At 33.2% G+C, this 22,956-nt stretch overlaps 1 protein-coding gene across 1 annotated transcript; it reads right to left on the reverse strand.

Moving 5' to 3' along the window:
• Positions 1-6,064: 6,064 nt before the first annotated feature.
• On the reverse strand, positions 6,065-8,273 carry LOC133181987 (uncharacterized). The gene is made up of 2 exons (XM_061316672.1): positions 7,850-8,273; positions 6,065-6,177 (listed from the first exon to the last, which is right to left on the reverse strand). Exons 1-2 carry the CDS (start codon positions 8,271-8,273, stop codon positions 6,065-6,067), a joined length of 537 nt encoding a protein of 178 aa, XP_061172656.1.
• Positions 8,274-22,956: the final 14,683 nt, after the last annotated feature.

Here is a 22,956-nt window from a genome sequence, read left to right on the forward strand (position 1 = left end):
CTTAAATCTGAAAATCCAAAGGATTACAAGGTGCATTACGATACGCTTTCACATCATGTTCTATAACCCAGAGCATATTGTCTGCAAAGATAAATATTTAATTCAGTATTTAATTAGCTATGCATAATTATCTATGTTGTTTTAAAAAGGAAATATAAAAAAAATATTTGTTTTATATTTTCGATGTAGAGATATACAGAAAATGTTTTCCAATTTTAAGTCCTATCGCAATACACATTTAAAAAAAAAGTGTGTGTTGGAGGGGGGGGGGGTGTCATTACATTTTTGCTGGGATTCGCCTATGTATGACCGTAGAGAAACAAAGAGTGGGGAGGGTGCAAGCAGCAACTAAATCAAAATTTACATATTAAAACTACAACAAAAGACTATTTTCAGAAGGTCTGCCCCCCCCCCCCCCCCGTACAATCCGTACAACGGACCTGTGAGAAAAATACTGATCCTACATTCAGAGTCCCAGGGCACCAGGAAAGAGTGGTAAAAAGAGAATATCGGTTTATTTCAGTCTATAAGTCGAATCAAAATATCTTTTCCTCAAGAGTCTTCTTTCTTTGAGTTCTTCCCAGTGATCGTGTGATTTATTTCATTTAATTTACGTTCTGTACTGGACTTGGAAAATGAGGACATCTTTAGGTTCCTGAGCTGGCCTTGAAGCCCGCAGAACAGATTTTCTGCTTTATGATAAATTCAAGTGATATGTAATACGGTATTAATTTTGTGTTGATTTTATTAATGTTAATTTCATCAAGAAATATGAAAAATTAATGTTTTAACTATACATAGTGAGGCATTTTTTGTGTGGAACGATTTTTTTTTGGGGTTTTCACGATTTTTTCATATGGTACACATGATGAGTAAGTGCAATAAATATAATTTGTGGAAAAAATGTCCAACAAGCCCCGGGGTTGAATATCGGGGGGGGGGGTCTGTCCACAAGTACCTGTTGTCAAGCCCGTAGAAAACAATTTCAGTTTTTTGGGGAAGGGGGGGGGCAAATAGAAATTTCCACAGGTACTTGTACTCGATTTTTTCCTATGGTACACATGATGAATAAGTGTAATAAATATAATCTGTGGGAAAAAAATGTCCAACAAACTTTGGGGTTGAATTTGGGGGGGGGGGGGTCCTGTCCACAAGTACCTGTGGAAATTTCTTGATACATAAACAGAATTTTTAAAGCATGTATTAGACATCTTTTGAAGGGGAGAGGGCACGGCCGTAATTAAAAGTTATATAGAGACTAGGAAGGAATGTACTGTCATTAAATTTTGGTTAAGAACTAAATTACCTAAACTCTTCACTTTCACATTTTCAATTACAGATTTCTTGTTTTTAAAAAGCTATACATGTACATTTATATGTATCTATTAGATGCATAAATTATGTTATTAATCATTTTATCTTAAAGGAAAAGTAAAAAATCTCAATCAAACTTGTTCCGCATATTATGCTCTCTGATTCATTACTCAACAGATGCTTCATATACATGTAAGAAGGGAAGACTGCAGGTGTGATAAATTCACAGCATGCAGCTCCAGCCTTAATTCCAACTTTGTTCCAAAATATTATTATTCAACGCGAAAAATTAGAATTAGCCGATAGAATATTTTGAATCACTTCGGAAATGCTGCCGTAACACCAGACTGAGTTCACAATATCGAGTAATTTTGATTGACAGGTGTAGCGCCGTTGTGCATGGATTTCGTGTAACTATATATACATGCACTGCAGATTGTGGTTGAAAATAATAAACAAACAGATCTAAAGAAAAGATATTGTATACTGTACATATATTTGTTAAGAACCAGTTCATTCATGAAACGAATTTAGTCGTATTATGTGGGCCCATGTTAGATTTGACAGGTTGATTTACTAGTAGAAATTCAATGGACCACAGTCATTTAGGGTATTCCGAATCACCCCGCACATCGCGACTCTCGGTAATTTACCTTACCGCTGTACCTCGCACGACACATGCACAGGTGTGACAACCAACCAGTCATTATTAGTAAGGTCTATACTTATTGCATACAACAAATAAAGAGGTAAACATAATGCGTTAACTAAAAGAATTAATTATTTTAATTCATTAACTTCCTATCCTTTTCGAAGAAAATGCCCGTGTAGAAACGTATTTCTCATCGATGTCGTGGCGTTGTTGGTGGATGAAACATGGCATATAAGGTATCGATAGAACGGCAATTTTATAAGCTTTTGTGAGTATTATTTGTTTTTTATAACACCTCAAAAATATACTAGTTATGGCCGCATTTGTAGCCCCCTACAGTTTCGAACCACGTGTGTACATGCCCCTAGCCAAATAAATTGCACACGCTACATGTATACTTGTTATATGTCAGATTATTATTTTTTTATAACATTGTTTTTCTTAAATGCAAGGGGTATGAAAGTAATGATTTGACAAAGCAAGAGGTATAATAAGACTATCCCGGGTCCCGGTATACACTTGATCAGTGTTGATCAATGTTCATATGTACGAGTACACGTATGCAAATAATTCGATAGCTTTTGAAGATTTCAACATACATTTTTGTAACACGCATATTTGTAATAACCACTTTATATACAAAACAAAATTTCATTCTCTTATATGGTAATATGGACGTCGTAATAGATCTGACTGAATGCTTGACATGCCTGTTTCAAAAACGTTTCCTAAGTTATCTTAAGATAAGCCTAAGTTATAACTTTAGAAGTTCCTAAGATTTATCACAGCTGTATCGCGAAACAATCTTATCTAAAAAAAATTCATGTCATTTCTTAAGTTGTGCCTTTAAGGACTAATAAAATAACATTCCCGCTCTATATACAACTCTCAGTATGGTATATCTTTTTAGATTCAAAAAGGAAGGGTGCGAGGATTGGGGATTGCCCCCACTTTTAAAGGATTTGGACACAAGTATGCTTAACTTTGCGAAGTGTGTTGCTAGATCTAAGCATTCACAGACACACCCTTTCAAGCCATCTTCCCTTCCGAACACACGATATTTGTATTTTAATTTTTAAACATTGTTCTAGGTGTTATACATTTACTTTATTTTGTTCTTAATAAGGTATCTACATGTAAATAAAATTTTAAAATGAATGCTTCGTAGCGAACACATGCGAGTTTATATTTTTCAAACAATCTTTGCCAATTACTACACTGCATGTACACGTTAGTTGTTTGTGCGGTGAAGAGCAACTATCAGAGTACACAATGTATTTCAACATCGAGGTGCCCGCGGCTCTCTGTGGCCACGTGTATGTAAACGAGGACTGGACTACAACACTTAAAGACACAAAGCGGCAGAGATGGATGAAACTGTTTGCTATATTACAAAGACTTGAATTATAGTACATGTATATTTGAAGGAATTTTTATTTATGTTAATGTTTATTTCATTCTATAAATAATAAATGGACATTCACAAGAGTGATGGTAAAAATAATATGTGCGTAGCATGCGTAGTAATTACAATTATTTACCGAATCCCCCATTCAATTACAATTGCAGATGAACACGGGATAGAGCAATACTTTTTTTAAATGTATATTGTTGCGTGAACAGACAAAAACAGCGATTAAAATTCAAAATGATTTTTATGCACCAGTGTTTGGAATTAAGATTATAAAAGATCGGTAAAGTAATCTTACTGATTCGATATAATTAAAAACATAACTTTCCATTAATTAATAGCTCTTTGTACAAAATTGACATTATACGCGATCACAAATACTAGCTTTGTTTATGGCCACAGGTGGCTAGTACACTGGTGACCTCGTTCAACAGCGTGGGAATTTGCGCGTTGGGTTACATAACTAAACATCGAGCTGAACATGGAGACCGTAATATGCATACAGCTAATGATCGTGAATTATTCAATGCATACAGTTTAAAATCACTTACAAAGTTTGTTGTAATAATAAACGTAGAAAGATAGATTTAATATTCTCCGCTTTTGAACACTATTAACCTAATTTAAAAAAGAAAAAAAGAAAGACTAGTTGTAATAAATAATTTAATAGTGAACCATAAACCACGTTTTAAACCTTATTAAAAAGAAAATTAACATTAAATACCGCAGGGTATATTATTGATAGCAAGTCTGTTTAAGTTATACACATGAAGAGGTCTGATTTCCTTGCCGAATGAAAAACGTTACCTGTTTACCTGGCCTGCTTTCTAATACGTATTACGCAGTACCTATGGTATACTCGAACAAAACAACATTTTCATTAGATCAAAAAGGTGTAAAAGAACAATTTTGTTCCCAAGATCCAGATCGAAATTATTACCGTTTTTGAGTTATAAAGCAAAAACTTTTAAGGGCCCAAGATCCCTAATCATAGGGGCCAGCCCCTTTTAAATAGTATAATATGAAAGCCCTTGCAATTATGCACAACTTTTGTTCTACATGTCTTAACAAAATATTTCTAGTTTTCAAGATATAAAGGAAAATATGTCAAATTTTTTGCTGTTTTCCGCGTTCTAACTTTTGACCCCTCTCTAGCGCCATTTTTAATGCAAAAATCAAAAAACAAAAACCGATGTGCACAACTTCAATGCTTCCTCTTTTCAATTTCAAATGGTTTTGTGCTCCAATTATAACCATTTCTGAGCCTTTGTCTGGAAATCGGAGGCATGCAAAATTCAATCAAAGGGGAATAACTCGTGAACAGAAGGTCATTTCCGAATTGTATTACGGTATTCTGACAGTGTTTTGTAAAGTCTAAAAGCTCTGAAAATTTGAACAAAATCTGTTTAAAAATGAGGAAGATATGAAGCGTCAAAGTTGGCGTCTAGGAAAAAAAAAAAAAAGAATAATCTTAATCATTACAATCAGTAGAAGGTCTTCCTTTGGAAACGGAAGACCTTAATAATAATCTTAACCATCAGAATCAGTAGAAGGTCTTCCGTTGGAAACGGAAGACCTTAATAAGCATTAATTCATTCATTTAATAATTTAACAGTATTTAAAAAAAAAAAAAAAAAAATTGTAAATGCACAAGAACCTAGCATCGGATCCTCAGCAACTGCTACAAAACATGACATCTCAAAGAAAGGTAAACTGTATGAAAATTTTTTTTTTACTATTTTGACCCAATCAGATAATTTAAAATGACGATTTTTTATAACTGTTTCATTTTACATATATAGCTGGTGCACGCAGCAGAAGGAAGTTGACGGAACTTGAAGAGGAAAATTTGCAGCTAGATAATGAGAGGCTTCGTCTAGAAATAGACCAGCTCAAAACAAACAAAGAAATCTTGGCACTTCAAAAAGAAATTCTAATACTAAAGAAATGGAAACTTGAATTTGATATACAGGCTCACTATCCCTTTTTCACAGATGCGCTTTCAACTACAAATCAATGTACAAATATTTCTGAGTGTTAATGGTAATGCCATTTACAATCTAATTATAATTGATTAATAAGAACGTTTGATCCGTCGAACTTGGATCACTGCATATCATGTTGTAGAGGATCAAGGGTTGTGAGGAAATATCCTCCAGGTAGTAGGATACATGTATTGCACAAGTTGATAGGGAGAAGAATGTAACAGTACTGTTCATATCATTCAATATGAAATGATATTAAAGTTTTTGACTTAAAAGGCATATGATCATTAATTTTTATATTGATTTAAATTTTCAAATATTCATTACAAATAAATAGTCAGAGCGTAAAAAATGATTTGGTAAATTATGCTTCAACTGTTTTCACTGATGAAATAAACACTATTTTAGACTTAAATTACAAAGTAACTCAAGAGAAAAATAATTCTGCAATTTCATCTCTCTTCCTACAACCGTCATGGTTTCCTGGAATCTGAACTCTGATATTGATACCCTGCGTAACAGCAAGATCGAAACAATTGTCATTCACCGTGATGTCGGATCTGTTAAAACCAATGTTATGCAACATAACGCATGCAGTTATATATTGTATTGCTCTGGAGTACAATACAATCCAAAATGAAGACACTGGAACCTTTTCTTCAGTATCCCGTATGTCTGCTCAATTAAAACTCTTGTGCAGCATTATGATCTATTAAAATTTTCTTGTGCTTCGTTCATGGGAGCATTGTATCGAGTCATCAAGTAGCGCGTACAGGAGTATCCGGAGTCCCCGAGAATCAGTCCGACGTGTACACCTTCAAAATATATACACATTCATTTGTGAGTAAAATATGTAAGCAGAGTAGATTGTTGATTAATTGAAATAATTTCAAATGGGAAAAGGTCGTAACCCCCCATCCCCACCCATTTTCTAAGTTCTGTTGAAAATGCTCACAAAAATGATAATTGCTACACCAAAAAAAAAAAAATAAATAAATAAATAAATAAATAAAAAAAAAATAAATAAATAAATTTCATACTTCATTTTGAGACTTTAAATACCGGTAATCATTTCAGAGGAATCATTTCTTGGCTGAGGAGTGTCAATCCAAATAGAGAATGTATAGTTGTTACACAAGTGTATCTAGGTACAATGTACCTGTTTCAAACTGATGACATAAAGCTGAAGATCGCCACACTCAACTATCGTGCGTTGAACCTGGCCATTTTGAACAGAGTGAAGTTACTCTAAAATTTGGATCGCAAACCATCTACAACATTAAAAGCTGTGAATTATTGTTATCATGTTTACCTTTATTCAGATAATCTGACATAAATTCAGAAAATTTTCAACTGTTTTTTCACTGGTCCTAACACAAGTATTCAACTGGAATTTAAATAGGGCAGAATATCATACCTTATATAATTATTGCTGTTTCGAGGTCAATACGAATACTCAGAGAATTTTTAAATCTACTTAGGTGCCATGTAGAAAAAAATAATGTCAGGCACGAAGAATCAAGTTTGAAGGGGGGGGGGTGTTATAAGAAAAAAAAGACAATTGTGGAGGAGCAATCAGCCTTTCAATGAACATTTTCATTCTTAATTTTACGTTCAGAAATTCTCAAGGGGGGGGGGGGGGTACCAACCATTCCTCACGTGCCTGTGGTGGGTGAGAGATTCATTTCTGCTTAAATTCTTAATATTCCTAGAATTTTGTCTTTGAACCATCAACTTTAAAATATAGGAATGGAATACTCTGATTATCAAATTATAAAAGAATATACTCGTATTGAATGCACCTGAACGTTCAATGAATGGTATCCTTTTCTATTGACAAAGTCAACTTCATTCACGGATGGCATCTTTATTCTAATAAATGTCCCGTCGACACATCCAAGAACTTGTGGAAATCCTATTTTAAAACAAAGTAGATAAGTATTTATTTTATTGTTTATAGATCTGCTAATTCTTCATCTACAGTGGTTATTGGTTTCTAAAATTCGCCGTTTCTCTATAAATGTAAAAATTATCATTAATGTGTGCTTTTATTTCAATTCTTTGCCTTTCATAGGGAAAAATCTTTTCTATGTTTTCATCTTTTCTTTCCCCACGAATGAGCGAAGGTAAAATAACTTTTTATCACTTTTTTTACATGCACAAAAAATATCCCAAGAAAGGGCCTCATGCATCATCTAATTTTAGAATAAACAAAAATAAATAAAATAAATATGAATTAATTACTTTACAGTAATTTATAAAAAAAGTCTTTACTTATACTTAAGTTTTTTTGTTGATGTTGTAATATTCTGTTTTTATTGAAAATAAACTTTATGATAATTAAAGGTGGCGCTTTTGTAGCATTTATTTTCAGGGATGTAAGCAGCCATCAAAGTTGTTGATGGCGTGGAAATATGCATGGTGTGCATGACTTAGAATTAAGGTAGGATATCAAAGTCCTTGAAATAACTGTTGTAATATAAATACCCGCAATCTTTCTGAATCCCTCCATAACTTTATGTGCCATTTCACCTACAGGGAAGATGATAACTCGCCTGAAGGCGCGGATAATTAAGGAAGTCACAGCCCGAATTTCCCTACCGGCAGCATTCCTGGAGATGTGGAGGCTGTCTCCTATCAGCAATTGTGAAGCACCGGTGGCCAAAAATCTCAGACATAATATGAGAGACAGAATCAGGGATAGAGCCATATTCCTCTTCGTTTCGCGTTCTGAACCAAACCGCAATTCCTCATGAATATACAAGATGGTGGGCCTTCTAAAACGGTATCTCTCAAAGAGTTCCTCGTCAGAGTAAGATAAAGGGTCCATCCGATCTCTAAAAACCCGTGGAGCAGGCAGTGCCCTAGCATAACGACGGTTGCGTCGAATACGTTGATGTGCAGCAGCCATGTTGAATTTTCTTGAGAAAATTCTTAAGTATGCTAAGAATCAAACTCAAGAATTTTCTTGACTTGAGAAAAAAATTGTCTGAGAATTTTTTATGGTCAGTAATTTTGCTCAAAGTTGAGAAAATAAAAAAATCTGAGAAAAAATTTAAGTTGAAAACTTTTTCTGTCTGAGAATTGTTTTATGGTCATGATCATGAAGCCAGTTCTGACAATGTTAGCTGCACCTCTCATGCATACCTATTCAATCAACGACGGGTAAATGTAAATTCTGTAAGGAGAAAAACATAGACTTACTTTATTTATTTCATTGCACCACTGTTTAAAATCAATTTAATTTAAATTTGGTTTCAATTTGACTGGGTTCGTTCATAAATATACTAATTGAAATTAGGTTTAGATATAAAAGCAACAGAAGCGACCTAAAAATACCTAAAACCAGGTGTTAAGTCAGTCATCCTTTATTTAACAATTATTTTCGTTAATAATAAGAAGAGAAAAATATATATCAGATGTTGAAATGAAAGAGTCTGAAGGGCGAAAATAAATAGAATCCAGGATATTTTTCACGTTTTGTGACTATCTTGTCGGATTTTATCTACTAGGTGCTTGTCAGGTAGAGCAAGAGTGTCGAAATAAATGGTTCCACCAGACGTCTGATTTAGACTACTGCCTGCACTACGGGAGTGTTCCTATGTCAGGACAGTACAGCTGCCATTTTTGATGTGTAACAGATAGATGTAATGCCGGGCAGGTTCCAGATAAATCCACTTATTATTCTAAAGTATGAAATTATTTATGAGAATAATAAAGAGAATCATTCAATTTTCACATAGGCTCAATTAAAACAGACTCTGAAACCCTGAACTAGTTCTAGACAATTTCTTAAATATTCCATACCTAAGAGATCAGATGAAAAATCTTTAACCAATAGACATATCATCTGGGTTTTCTTATGGTGTGTAACAGGAGAGGAGAAAAATGCAGCGGACCAGACAGGGATTCGAACCCGGGCCCCCTGAATCTCCAGTCAGGTGCTCTACCAACTGAGCTATCTGGCCACCGGCGATCGAACCCGTCTGACCGCCACATTCCTCCCTCCTTAAAGGTCTTTTGCCCCCAAAGACTCCAACCCAGGCTCTTCCCTGGCAGGCCTCTAACCTGTCACTTCCAGGGCATGGCACGGCACCAAATGTAACAGGAGAGGAGAAAAATGCAGCGGACCAGACCGGGATTCGAACCCGGGCCCCCTGAATCTCCAGTCAAGTGCTGTACCAACTGAGCTATCTGGCCACCGGCGATCGAACCCGTCTGACCGCCACAGGTGTGTAAAATGTTTCTTGCATAAGAGGAGCCTCGCAAGTGATTTAAGGCTAGGTTAAGGCGTTTCTATGCAAATGAGCTAATAAAAATGCAAAAGAGGTATATTTATTATACAGAGAAAGCTTAAATTCATTTTCTTATACATACTTAGTTCCCAAGGCATGTTATAGCTAGTGAACATTATGACGTCATATTATGACGTCATTGTTCTTTAGTACTCAAAGTAATAAAACACATCAACAAACGGCTTTGGCGCAAGGGCATACCCTGTTTAATTTTAAGTAAATAATGTATAATACAGCGAAGAATATTCTAAAGATTAATAAAAGTGCTGCACAAATCATATGCACTTTCTCTTTTGATGAAAAATTGGAGGAAACTTACGCTGGACTGTGAATTTTTACCCCGTTTCAACTCAAAACTTACAAATAATAACTAAACAATTGATCTGTCGACATTTGTGCAGCAATATCACAAATCCCTGGAATATTCTGCTTCTCATTAGACCCTGTTTCGGTAAAAATAAATAGGGTATGCCCTTGTGCCGAAGCTTTTTTATTTTTTTGATGTTCTTTATAACTTGTGTAGTAGAGAGCAATGACGTCATAATATGACGTCATAAAGTGTACTGGCTACATGTATCACTTGTCGCGGGTACCAAGTTTGCATAAGAAAATAAGTTTTAACCTTTTCTGTATAATAAGTATAGCCCCTATGCGTTTTAATTACTGTATAGGGGATTAATTTCACGGGTTGTAATTTTCACCATTTTCTCTCCTCTGACGCGGTCGCGGTTTGTTGAATTCGCGAAATTGGTATATATTAAAAGTTACCTCCCTTGTCTATATCCGTTTAATTCATTAATAGCATAGCTAAAGCGGCATTAATCAGCCTTATGTATTCACTTCAGGAAAAACAGGGTATACGTAGGGTTATATAAAATTGTAATATTTAATAATTACTTGACGATTAATTAAAACAAATGCAGTTATTAAAAGTCCTTGATTATAAACGTCGAATGATTTTCCTATATGCTTTTACGATGAGTGCATGTACACACCAAGATCTTCTTTCCAAAGGGATAATACATCGCGGCGAAAAACCACTGGACGGTAATAAATGTGTTAATGTATGTCGACGAAATAATATCCTTCCACATCTTCAGCAAGTTCGATAGTTATTTGAATGATTTTTTAAAACCAAAATGTCGATAAAAACTATTACGCATAATAATGCAGGTAACAAATACACGGGGTAACATAAGTTACGCACGGGTAATCAAAACCCATGACCCACGTGTTTGGATTGACGAAACATGTAGCGTTGGCTATTAAAACAGCTTTTTAACAAATACATGTTATTATCTGCTGATTTGAATTAAAGTAAAGCGTGATAATTAAAATAATTGAAGGACAAGTACTACTCGTAATTACTGAAATGACCATGTACTGCACGTAAAAATACCTATCGTAGTCTATTCAAAATTTTCAAATAAAATATGGAGGTTATTGAAAACTTATTCACTGTTTCTTGAATTCACGGATTTATTAACACCGTGAATATAGCGAATATTAACACCGCGAGTTATTTTCCCTCTATACAGTAGTTCATTTTCATAGAAACGTCTATTTTTAGCCCTAAGTCACTTGCGCAGAGATAGTACTATAAAACCTTGCTAATATAAAGCTTACCTGAATGTTATTAAACGGTTTTTACTAAGTATGCTTTACCCTCATTGATATTCCATTAGTCATTAAGAAAATCTTAGAAAAAATGGTAACTGAAATGGACATGTAACTTGTCATTTTATACAGTCATTCAGATATTCTAATTAAAGTTCGTTATTATGAAAGAAATAATTTAATTGACAATTACATGATCCAGTCTTCATAAAAGGAATTACAAAACAAACAATCATTCTGAGAGTATTGCATTAGCAATACTAGTCCCCTACCGGCAAGTGTAATCTGGTTCCCGTTAGAAATTGAAAATGCCATAATTCAGTCAAAAATCATTGAAGCAGGACGAAATGCAAACTTGATCTATAACTCATCAAGGTTAAGTCACATGCCAAAAATCAGCTCAATATCTGCAAGCGTTTAGAAGAAAATTGCGGAAAACCCCTAAAAATTGAAAAGGCCGTAATTCCGTCAAAAATCAATGAAGCGGAACGAAATGCAAACTTGATCTGTAACTCATCAAGATACACTCACATACGAAAAATCAGCTCAATATCTGCAAGCGTTTAGGAAAAAAGTGCGGAAAACCAAGTGGGACAGACTGACAGACAGACAGAGGGACAGACGGACAGACAGACAGACGGACAGACGGACGGACAGACTCAGAGGAAACCTATAGTCCCCTCCGGTTTCACCGGTAGGGGACTAATAAATGATGATAGAAGAAAAAGAGTTTTAAATCTATTAGTAGTTTTCTAGTGTTGGAATCTTTTCCTAGCTTTGTTTTGATCTTTTGTTCTTAGTTTTTATGAATCTTGAATTTCATTTAGATTTGATCTCTCCCTTTTATACACAGAGGTAGCAAATTTACTTTAGAGAAGCCAAAGATGATCTTTTTTTGACCAGCTTAGTTTACATCATGTAAACAAACAAAAACTTTCATGTCCCAGTGGAAAAGGGAATCAGCCATCCATGTTTCATGATCTCTTTAAGGTCCTGAAATAAAAAAGAATAATCTTATGAACCTTTATGAATGGTTTCCAGAATATTTGTGCTGAGATTGTCTTTCAAAGATATAGTTTTTGAATTCCAGCACTTGTTATTAGTTTAAACTGTGGCATATAATATCAGATTATGATAAGGAGCACAAATGTTTGATATATTTAGCTCAAAATGTAGATCAAAATCTCTCCCCTGATCGTGATGATCAGCAAGGTCCAAGTTATTCAGTGTAAGTTTATCACAATGAGGTGGCATTAAAAAAATCAAGGCTTATTTCAAATAAAATGCCAACTGAGTGTGCTCTGTAAAAATATGACATATTAATAAAAAATGTAACCTCCTATAAAGCAGAGAGAGAGAGAGAGAGAGAGAGAGAGTATGTATTCCAGACATGCCCGCTTCCAAATACCAAGGTTCTATATCTTGCCCAGTATTTTATCCTTGGATCTACACTAACTGTAATCTTCTAGTTGTTGCAGATATCCTCAATCATAAATGATCAGGTGGATTTTGGAGAAGGTCTGATTCGCAGTATCCAGATCGAATTCTTCCTTGTCTAGGTTTCATGCAAATTTTACTCTCATTAATGGATATGTTTTATCTTTGTTTCGGATATTCCGTCTGACCTACGGTTTTATTGTCATCAAAAGTTGCATGGCTACTGCCAGTAAGGAGAGATACTACCAAATATATTTCGAATGCTCCAGGTGACCTATATTTTTTGGATAAAAGATAAAATTTAAATACTAGAGAAGGCCAATTTCAAACTCTTATATTGACTAATCTTTCTCCATGGTTGGAATCTTTATTTGACCAAGAGGGTTTAAAAATTAAAAGGAACTATTGAAATAAAAAAAAGACTAGGGAATGCTATTTTATAAATCGACGTTTCAATTTAATGGATACTAGCATATTAAGAGGATTAGCATTGTAAGATCTTTCAAAATCGTTTATCAAGTTTTGCAGACCAATTATATAAATTGTACTCAAAATACTTTTAAACGAATAAAAAGTTTCCAGGGAAATAATGTCTGTCTATTTGCCCTTATATAATATGATCTTTAATGATTGAAAAATAAAGAATACTAGAACAGAATCATTTATAAGTTATTTTTCTTTTTAAAATACTTAGAGGTTGTTAAATTGACATAATTATTCATAGATTGCTAAAGCATAAAATAAGATTCATATGAGAAAATAAAGGTATTCTCATTGCAGAGCATATTTCGAGATAAATATGCAATGGACACATCTCTTGTTTTTACTGGAAAAAATGAATACAAATAAAATGTGAAAAAAATTAGAGAAAGAAGATTGATTGTTAGTATCAAAACTATGGGGATTGTACACAAGAAATATTCTTATCAGTAGGCATTTAGTTGTTAGCAATTTTGGTCTCTTTGAACTTTGAACACTGATATATCACATTAACTCACTAGACACTACACACATGATAACGTATTGCGTTAGGTAACAATGTACAATGACACAATCAAGATCCGGGATAGGTATGCCGAGAGGTCGAGGTGAGAGAAATAAGGTCAATTGATAAGTATGTTAATGTGAGTACTTATTTGTCATTTAGTAATTCTAAAAAGAACAACATTAGCTGTATATGGCCTCTCCATCGATATATATTTTTAAAAGGGAATAAGCTGTAAAATGATGGCATACATTTTATTTTTAAAATCTCAGTTGCATACAAACATATATTAATGACCAAAGAGCACATTTAGTTCGTTTAGTTCTTATACAAAAATTTAAAAAATTAAAAAAAAAATTGTTTAGTTCTTATACAAAAATGTATAAGTAAAATAACACTTACAGTGTAATATATATATTTAAGTATTGAATTTTTATTTTTTGAAAGAAGTAGCCTCAAGTTGTGCAAACAAATTGAGTAACGCTGGCTGCTAATTTGTTTTCACACGCTGTTGCAGTTATGAGACTACATCTTTCAAAAATAATAATTCAATGCTTAGATTTACATTTTTTACTCCCTGCATTGTCTGCAAATATTAAATATTTTAAATTAAAATCCCTGTCGTGAATAATCCTTCATGTAAGTTACACTCGATGGAAGAGCCAATGCATCAGCTAACCGTCAGACTTATGCAAAGCGAACGTGGATTTTTTTTGCTGCACTTGCACAAAGTTCAACGTTTGTGACGACAAAAAATGTAAGCAGGCATTGTTTTGTAAATTTGAAATTTGCTGACAGTCAATTCATTTCAAAACAAAAAAGGTACTAGCCCTTGTTTACATGATAAAGAATTGTAGACTTAATTGATAGCTGGCATTCAGATCTGAAATGGATCCTTCTCATATTGATTGTATTTAAAAATTCATGAAATTTTCACAGTTTGAAGAAGAAAATATCACAAATTGATGTTGCCAACTAAATTAAATTTTACCTATTTTATCTTAGGAGTAAAGTCAGGCTAAAGTCTTTATTTTTTCCTTGACATTGAGGATAAAAAAAATACTGTTTGAAATCACATTTCTATTTCAATTTTTTTTTTTGCATATAAATATGTTACCACTTAGTTTTTATCAGATGATGCTACCAAATTGAGAATTAATTAAAGTGAATAGTGGCAAACCCGAATTTCCTCTATTTTTCTTTTATTTTTAGGGACCGTAAGTTAGTCTTTATGCTTCGAATATTTAAATTTTTTGCTATTTTCACATGTGGTGAAGTAGTCATATGAAGATGCAAAATGATACCAAAAAAAAAAAAAAAAAAGGTTTGACGGTTTAATAAGAGAGAAAAAACTTTTTACTGATTTTTTGCTCAAATCTGTTTTTAGATTGGAATCTTTCAAAAGCTAACAAGATTGTAGTTTGTTGGGAATATCATATTCATATATTTTGAAACTTTGGTCCATAATCATGAATTCACTTACATCAGCATTTTCCTTAGTCTTTAATTGTTTAAAAATGTTAACGAATTCATTATTTCTATGATAATTTTGGAGAAACAGAAAAAGGGCTTTTTACATATGCCGCCTTCCGACAGAAATGTAGTCCATATGCTTGATGTGAACTCCGTGTACTATTTCTATTACAATAATGAGAAGGAAAGAAAAATATGATTTTTTAAATCCCTAAAATCTAAAATTACGACAATTAAGCAAATATATTTTGAAAGGAAACCAGACAAAAATCCTTCCTTAAATGCATTTTGAAAGTGGAAAAATATTAAAATTGAAATCGTTGCGTTTCCCAGTTAATGACACATTTAAAGTAAGAACCGATAACGTCAATGAAGGAAGGTATGCGGAATCTTTTTATTTGGGATGGGGGAGGGGGATGTCTGCGCTATGGGAAATGTTTTTGGTCTACAGCATCGTACAATCTTTGTACAACTATCAATAAATTAGAGAACTATACATATTTTAATAGCAAAAGACATTAATGGCAAAACTCACGACAAAACATTATGATAAACGTGATGACTTCAAATTCTCTATCGTCAACTATCCTTATTTATGTAACAATATACCATTATCACCTGCATAAAGAGTTAATGTCTCCCAGTTGATTCGATACGAAAGAGCATGCTCTACGTACGAACAATTTTTAAAACGAGCCATGCTATTTACAAATAGGTTGATGTTACAAGGATATAAAACAGTCCCGATTAAAGTCAATATTTTGCAAATTCTATGATTGATACAATATCCTAGTTAGCAAATACAATCTATCGTTAAATTGAATGTTGGCTGACGTTTTTTATACAAATTGTAAGGTCATTATTTTCACACTGAATTGTCTACGGATTTATTCGTTGGCCCGATCATGACAAGGAGCATACGGCGGGTGTGACCGGTCGACAGGGATGCTTACTCCTCCTCTATGGCACCTCATCCCACCTCTGATGGTTTTAGAGATCCGTCTTTGCTCTGCTCCAAATCTGTATTATTCCAATAGACTTTTGACCTTGATTACTGTTCATTATCTCTATATTTAATGTTATAAAGGCATCAATATCCCCCTTTCCTCCAAAAAGTCAAAATCTAAATTTCTATCAATTTTTTTTAATGAAACTTTGTGTAAAGAAAAAAAAAGCTGACATAAACGATAGTAGAACAAGTATACAGTAAAAAAAATCCATTGATGAATTCTACTGGAAAAAAATTCTCCGTTCACACATAAATAATTTCATATCTTATGTAAAGATTTATTTCCCCTTACGCCGAATGAATTTATTCAGACACTCTCACTCTTGGTTCCTCTTAGGATGAACAACTATGTGATGCTTCTCACACAAATTTAAAACAGTATTTTTTAAACAAACTCTAAAATCTTGACGTAATTCCAATATCGGGTGATCTAGTAGTTTGTCATTTTTTCCCAAAAAGAAAATCGTACTTTTGCTTTAACTATCACAAGTGGTTGGCGTTATGAAAGGGAAAATAAAGAGCTCAAACATAACTCTACAGAAGTAGTTTTAAATAGTATTTCTTTGCAGATTGTTACGCAGAATATATTGAATACAATATTATGAAATTAAACAATAAGGAAAAAAATTGTTAACATCGACGTCGATTAAAGTTAATGCCATCTTTTGATTAAGTTGACTCAACCATTCTTGCCTATCCATCCATCCGTCTCTGGTGGGCAGGTTTATCATTGACACCTTACATGTATCTTTCACAGAATACACACAATTCTTAGGGCGATTGTAAGTTTGTCGTTCATTGCTATTATGTCTTGAAACAATAATATTGTCAAAAACTCTTTTCGTGGTCATTTGAACATGTTGAAAACAAAACTTTTTCCAGTCTGGTTCGCAATAAAACCACTAGGGTCTGAGGCTCTCAAAGTCGCAGAAATCGTCAACGATATTTTAACGATATTTTAACAAAAAAGGGCAGCTTTACGATTGTTTTGTGAATTTAAGTGTCTTTGAACAGTGATGTGTTAATCTCAGGACTTATAATCTATCTTTAGATAGATTTTTTCTGTTCACAAATATTTAATGACAGAAGAGCAGCACGCGATTATTGCATGCTATTATTTTCAGCGACAATCGTAGGGGATTATTTGAATGTCACTTGAACATGCTAAGATTCACCTTGTCATTTTTGACATGGTTTCAGGCAAGAGTGTACATGTGTGCATATTTTATACGTTACATACAGTTGAACTTCGATATCTTAAACATTGATATCTCGAATAACATGGATATGTCGAAGTGATTTGGAAGACCCAACCCCTTTTTCTTTAAATATTTTATCTCGAATCCTTAGATATCTCGCAGTTTTTTTCTTGATCCCATAGAAATCAAAACCTTAAATTGCTTGTTTTACAAAAAAAATCTACGTTTACAAAAATTTGCTTCTATATTTCATAAGTCGAAAACATATTAAGTTATCTTTTCTTTTTACATAATTGATGCCAAAGATTCCTGAAAATGACTGTAAGCGCGCATTGCAAAGCTTCTAGCAGGAAATTCCCGAAATGAAGTTAAAAGAGTGTAAGTTGCTGTTGCAAAAATACACCATAACATGCATCTACGTGCCTGTGCCTCTCATGATGACAATTATGATCAATGGCTACTTCAATCGGGATCTAGTAATTCGAGTGCAGCATCTGCAAAACAGGCACTCTAAGAAAGAAATGGCAAAATATTTCTTTCCCTCAAGTCAAGAGACTGATGAACTCGTAGAATCCGAGCTGAAACTAATGTACATGGCGACACACTCGCTATTGAACTTGCCGTGGGGTAGGGGTGGGGTGGGGTGGGTGAATGCTTACCGGTTAATTTCTAAGTTCAAATTTCAGGTGTTTTTTAATCAGTTATCTCTTACTGTAAAAAAAAATGTTGAATTGTGAATATCATTAAATGAAAATATTTAAATGCTTGCTGTGTGTCTTTTGCATGTCAGTATACATGTATTTAACATATAAACTAGTGTTGTCAAATCGGAGTAGCCCGCGTGGTGCAGTGATTAGAGCGTCTGCTCTAGAGTCGCTAAGTAAGGAGTTGATCCTTACGTCGCGGGTTCGAATCCCACTGTGGGACGTGGAGACCGGTCCTTTGGATGAGACCGTATAAACCGAGGTCCCGTGTCGCATTAGGTGCTGGCACGAAAAAGATCCCTCACTGCTCAATGGCCGTAAGTGCCGAGTATAGGACAAAAATTGCAGCTCTCCACCGGCAAGTGGTGGTCTCCATATGAGTGAAAAATTCTCGAGAGGGACGTTAAACAACATACAAACAAGAAACAAATCGGACGATTTTTAGCAACCGGTTACTCGCCTACTTTTCCGATCGAGTAACCGATGAGTTTTCTTTGGACACTGTGCCACGCGGGCCGATTGTATTTGTAAAATGCCAGGTCGAGACTAAGGTTAAATAACGGTAAATAAAATGAGGACGTCAATAACAAAAATACATTAATCCTACTTATTTGCTTTATAAAATTCAATTTATCCGAGTAACCGAGTAGCAGTTTTACTACATGTAACCGATACTCGATTAACCGGTGAACAGGGTATCCGTTGACAACACTAATATAAAAACATTTTTACTCGTGAATACTATTTCTCTTAATCAATGAGCAGCGTTCTCTTCAATTTTAGTGCCTTTCCAAATGTAGATAGTATAAGAGAGGTGTTAACCTTCTGAATTCACCTTACTTGCAATATCTCTATTTCTAACGATTTGTCAATCAACCTTCTGTCGCTAAAAAATTGAAATGGAATACTAGTATACGGCAAACCATTGTTACGATTGTAATCTTTGAAATTCAGATTGTAGATTGATTTATAACAAGGCAAATCACATACTTTTAAGTAACCTTACACTTCTGATTTCTCCTTATTTTTGGAGCAACAAAATAACAAGTAAATTTCTTCTGTCTTCAAATTGCTTGTTTAATTATCTTTTATCGCCGAAATATATTCCAGGAAGGACATATTTACCTGCTGTTATTTCTTATCATGACAATCTAAAGACCGTTGTTCTTAAACAAAACTTCTCTCGATTCACCAGCAATTTGATTGTTCATGCGGAATAAAATGAGAATTTGGGTCCTTTTATTATTCCTCTTGGCAGGTAATTTTTAATTTGTGAAAGGTTCATTTGTTGCATCAAATAGAACAGGTAAAAGATGCACATTTTTGAATTCAAATTTTCAAATGATAGTGATATTTTGTGCATTAAAATGTTAACTATAATACAATATTTGTTTATCCCTTCGATAACGAAATAGATACTGTATGTGTACTTAAAAAAGAGGGTTTCATATTTTAGCGGCTTTGGCGCAGACAACGATTCGTTAATTCATGAATACCGCTAAGAAATCATTTATAAACACAATATACGGCACGGACATTTATAGCGCTAATTCATGATTTCGCCAACAACTCCATACCCAGTGATTGCGCTAAATTGTGAATACGCCAATTTATGTGCACGTACAGTATTCAGTATAAAGCTCAGCTGAAGAATTCACGACATTTTCCATCAGATTCTTTGAGATAAATTTACCCAAATACTCAAACTTCGTATATATATATATATATATATATATATATATATATATATATATATATATATATATATATATATATATATATATATATATATATATATATATATATATATATATAATGTAGATATGACTCTTTCTTTAAGGAATGTGCACTAAGATCACAGCGAACGGTGAGGAAATTCTCATGGTTTGGTATATATTCGTACATTGAAAATTTTTTTTTAATAAAGAAAGACCAGTTTGTGGAAAGAGAAAGACATATAGCAACAAAAGTAAAATATCTGAAATATTTTTCTACCTATTACGGTCACTGCCATTTATCCATACGTCATAATTAATAATTAAAAAAATGTTGTTCTAACAAAAGGATGCCATCATGATCAAGACTGTACAGACCATTATTGTGATGATGACAAAACACCTTACTGTCAAATCAACTCACATCACTATAACTCCCACCACGGTGACTGGGAAAAACGTCAATCCCACAGTGGTAGCTGTCATTGTAAAGGTACAGTTGTATTTACCACATTTTAATAATGCAGTTGAACCGGTGTTATAAAGAACCCGTTTATAAGAAAATCTTGGCTAAAAGGAACTTTTTAAAATTCCCATAGAAGACGTCTGTGTTCTTTATACAGATATAGAGAATCTGAGTTATATGGAGGCAAAATTCGAAGTCCCAGTGACTTTCTTATATCCGAGTTTTACTGTATATTGACGCTAAACATTACGTACGATTACTCCTAATCAATAAATATATGTTCTTGTCACAGTGTCTAAAGGTAATATGAACTTGAATAAATCAATAAGCTATGGTAACGATTAGGAAGGAAGGAAAGGTTCTTTTTTTAAAGTTACACAAGATCGTTTATATGGAGTTACATAAGGAAACAATTTTATATATTATCCAACTTTGACATACTTTACATAACAGTCTTTGACATATGCATGTATGCGTTTGACTGATTTTCTGCATTTTAATCCATTGGACAAGTCTTTTCATCAAATTCAAATTATGTTGATTATTTACGCAGAATTCCTTTAACAATAAATCAGTATTAAGTATAGTAACCTCGTAGTTTGCATGTACGTCCCTTAGTAAAGATATCTATTTTTATGCCTTTAGGGGGCCGACTGGGTTTCTCATTACGCAGTGCTTCGCACATCATATTAAAATCAAGCGTATTTACGATTTTAAAGGAACTATTTTCATATATTTATCAAATTTTACAAATTTAAAAATCACAGGTTAAAAAATCTAAGAACAAATTTAAAGAACTGAGTTTTTAACGAATTTTCGATTAATAGGTAGATGGACGTCATAATAGTGTGTTAATGACGTTATGATAAACTGAAGTTCTAGGAGGTGGTCATTGAAAATGTTTCTAAAGAAAAAGCATTAAGTATATGATCTTGAAATTTGAAACACATTTTCTGATATTTTTAATATAATTAGTATAAGTCGTATTTTTTAGCACTCCAAAAAAACTTTTGAGATGCCCTCTATGAAACCAAACGATAGAATTTTTTGTTTCTTTCATATAATGTACAATATAGTATTACTCATCATATATCAAAATTTGATCAAAAAGTATATTGTAGTATTTGTAAAATTTGCTTTGAAGTGCGAAAAACTAGCACTTTCCCATATAATCCTACTATACATTAAATGTACTGTATCTGTATTTTGAGATGGTCCCTAAATTTACTCAGACAATAGATTTTCCCGAAACTTGGCATGTACACTGCAGTCATGTATGTTACATATGACATAAAATTAAAGAGTTTTTCTGTTGTAGTTTTTACACCAAAAACCCCAGTCGGCCCCCTTAATACAACTTAAAGCAACACCAATGATAAGGTTGTTACTATTTGCAAAAGCAAAAAAGCAAAAAAGAAAAAAAGATATTTAAGATTTGTGTATTATTGTAGACAGGCCTTCTTGCCAAAGACATTCTGATTGTTCTAGTTGCTCTGGTCAGCAGGTTGGATACTGTAATCATGATCACCACTATTGTAGCTGTTCAGGTAAATGAATTTACATCGTGCAACACAAGCACTGTAAAGAAAAAGACATTATTTATTCTTTTAAAAATTAAACTAGTTATGCATGCTCCTCTATGTACATGTACATGTATAATACATCCTCATTAAACAAAGTTGTTATAAAAAAATGAAATATAAAAAAAATATTTTTTTTTGTAGGAATGCTTATATATTAAACATATTTTTTTTTCAATATCCATTAGTTCATTTTTATTATAGTATGACATTATACTATAAATTACGTATCAAATTCGTGAATCAAAAAAGTCTCTCTGTGTGTATGTGTGTTTTTTAAAATTTATATAATGTAGTGGTTCCCTGGCGAATTTGTTCGGCGAAAATAGTGATTCGCTGCAGTCTGCACCATAGTTTGTTTGTTTGTATGTTGTTTAAGGAGGTTGGATCCTGTCATCAAAAGTAATGAGAATTTTTTATCAAGCAAATTTTTAGAATCAATACACATAGCTTAATTAAAAATCAAAACAAAAACGGGGGTCAGTGCGCTTCTTTTGGCACTACGGAACATTTAATATGTCCTTTTTGCACTGTCATTACGTCTAACACATTAATAAATTTTTCAAAGTTTTCCACTAATATTTTTTATCCCAATAAATTATGGGAACAAACAAAGTCTTTTTTCTTCTTGATTAGTCACATTAAAATTTGGGACAACAAAACAAGTTCCAAATAACTTTGCCTATTTAATTATTTGACATTTCTGCACTCAAAAATGTCCTTTTTCTGGCATTAAAAATTTAACTAGCAATAAAATCATCTGAAAGTAAAGACATTTTTCTGAATTTAAGCAGAATGGTTAAAATTATCTTATATATTCAGAAAAAATAATGATATATAATTATGTTTATAGAAATAAGAAGTGGGGGTCTGTGATGTTGATTTTTAGATATGACTAAGAAAGTGTTAATGTTAAGCTTAAATTGGACTACTTTTTCCCCAGGACTTTCACAATATGTTTGCTATATTTGCCAAATATGATGATAGAATTCATGACAGTTAATTCAATATATAACTGATATAGGACCAGCATAAAATATTTCACTGCACCAAATAATTCTGTGTGCAGGCTGCATGTAAAAATAGGAATCCAAGCTTAACAATACTGTAAATA

This window comes from Saccostrea echinata, unplaced genomic scaffold (assembly GCF_033153115.1).
Source record: "Saccostrea echinata isolate AGI-Se365-2 ecotype Australia unplaced genomic scaffold, CSIRO_AGI_Sech_v1 ptg000001l, whole genome shotgun sequence".
Classification (NCBI taxonomy): domain Eukaryota; kingdom Metazoa; phylum Mollusca; class Bivalvia; order Ostreida; family Ostreidae; genus Saccostrea; species Saccostrea echinata.

Bases quoted from the DNA above. Each gene is read 5' to 3' on its own strand.
- LOC133181987 (XM_061316672.1), bottom strand. From the start codon at position 8,273: ATGGCTGCTGCACATCAACGTATTCGACGCAACCGTCGTTATGCTAGG. The intron at 6,178-7,849 runs GTATTTATATTA...TATATTTTGAAG, and splicing joins GGGATTCAGAAAGATTGCGG to GTGTACACGTCGGACTGATT.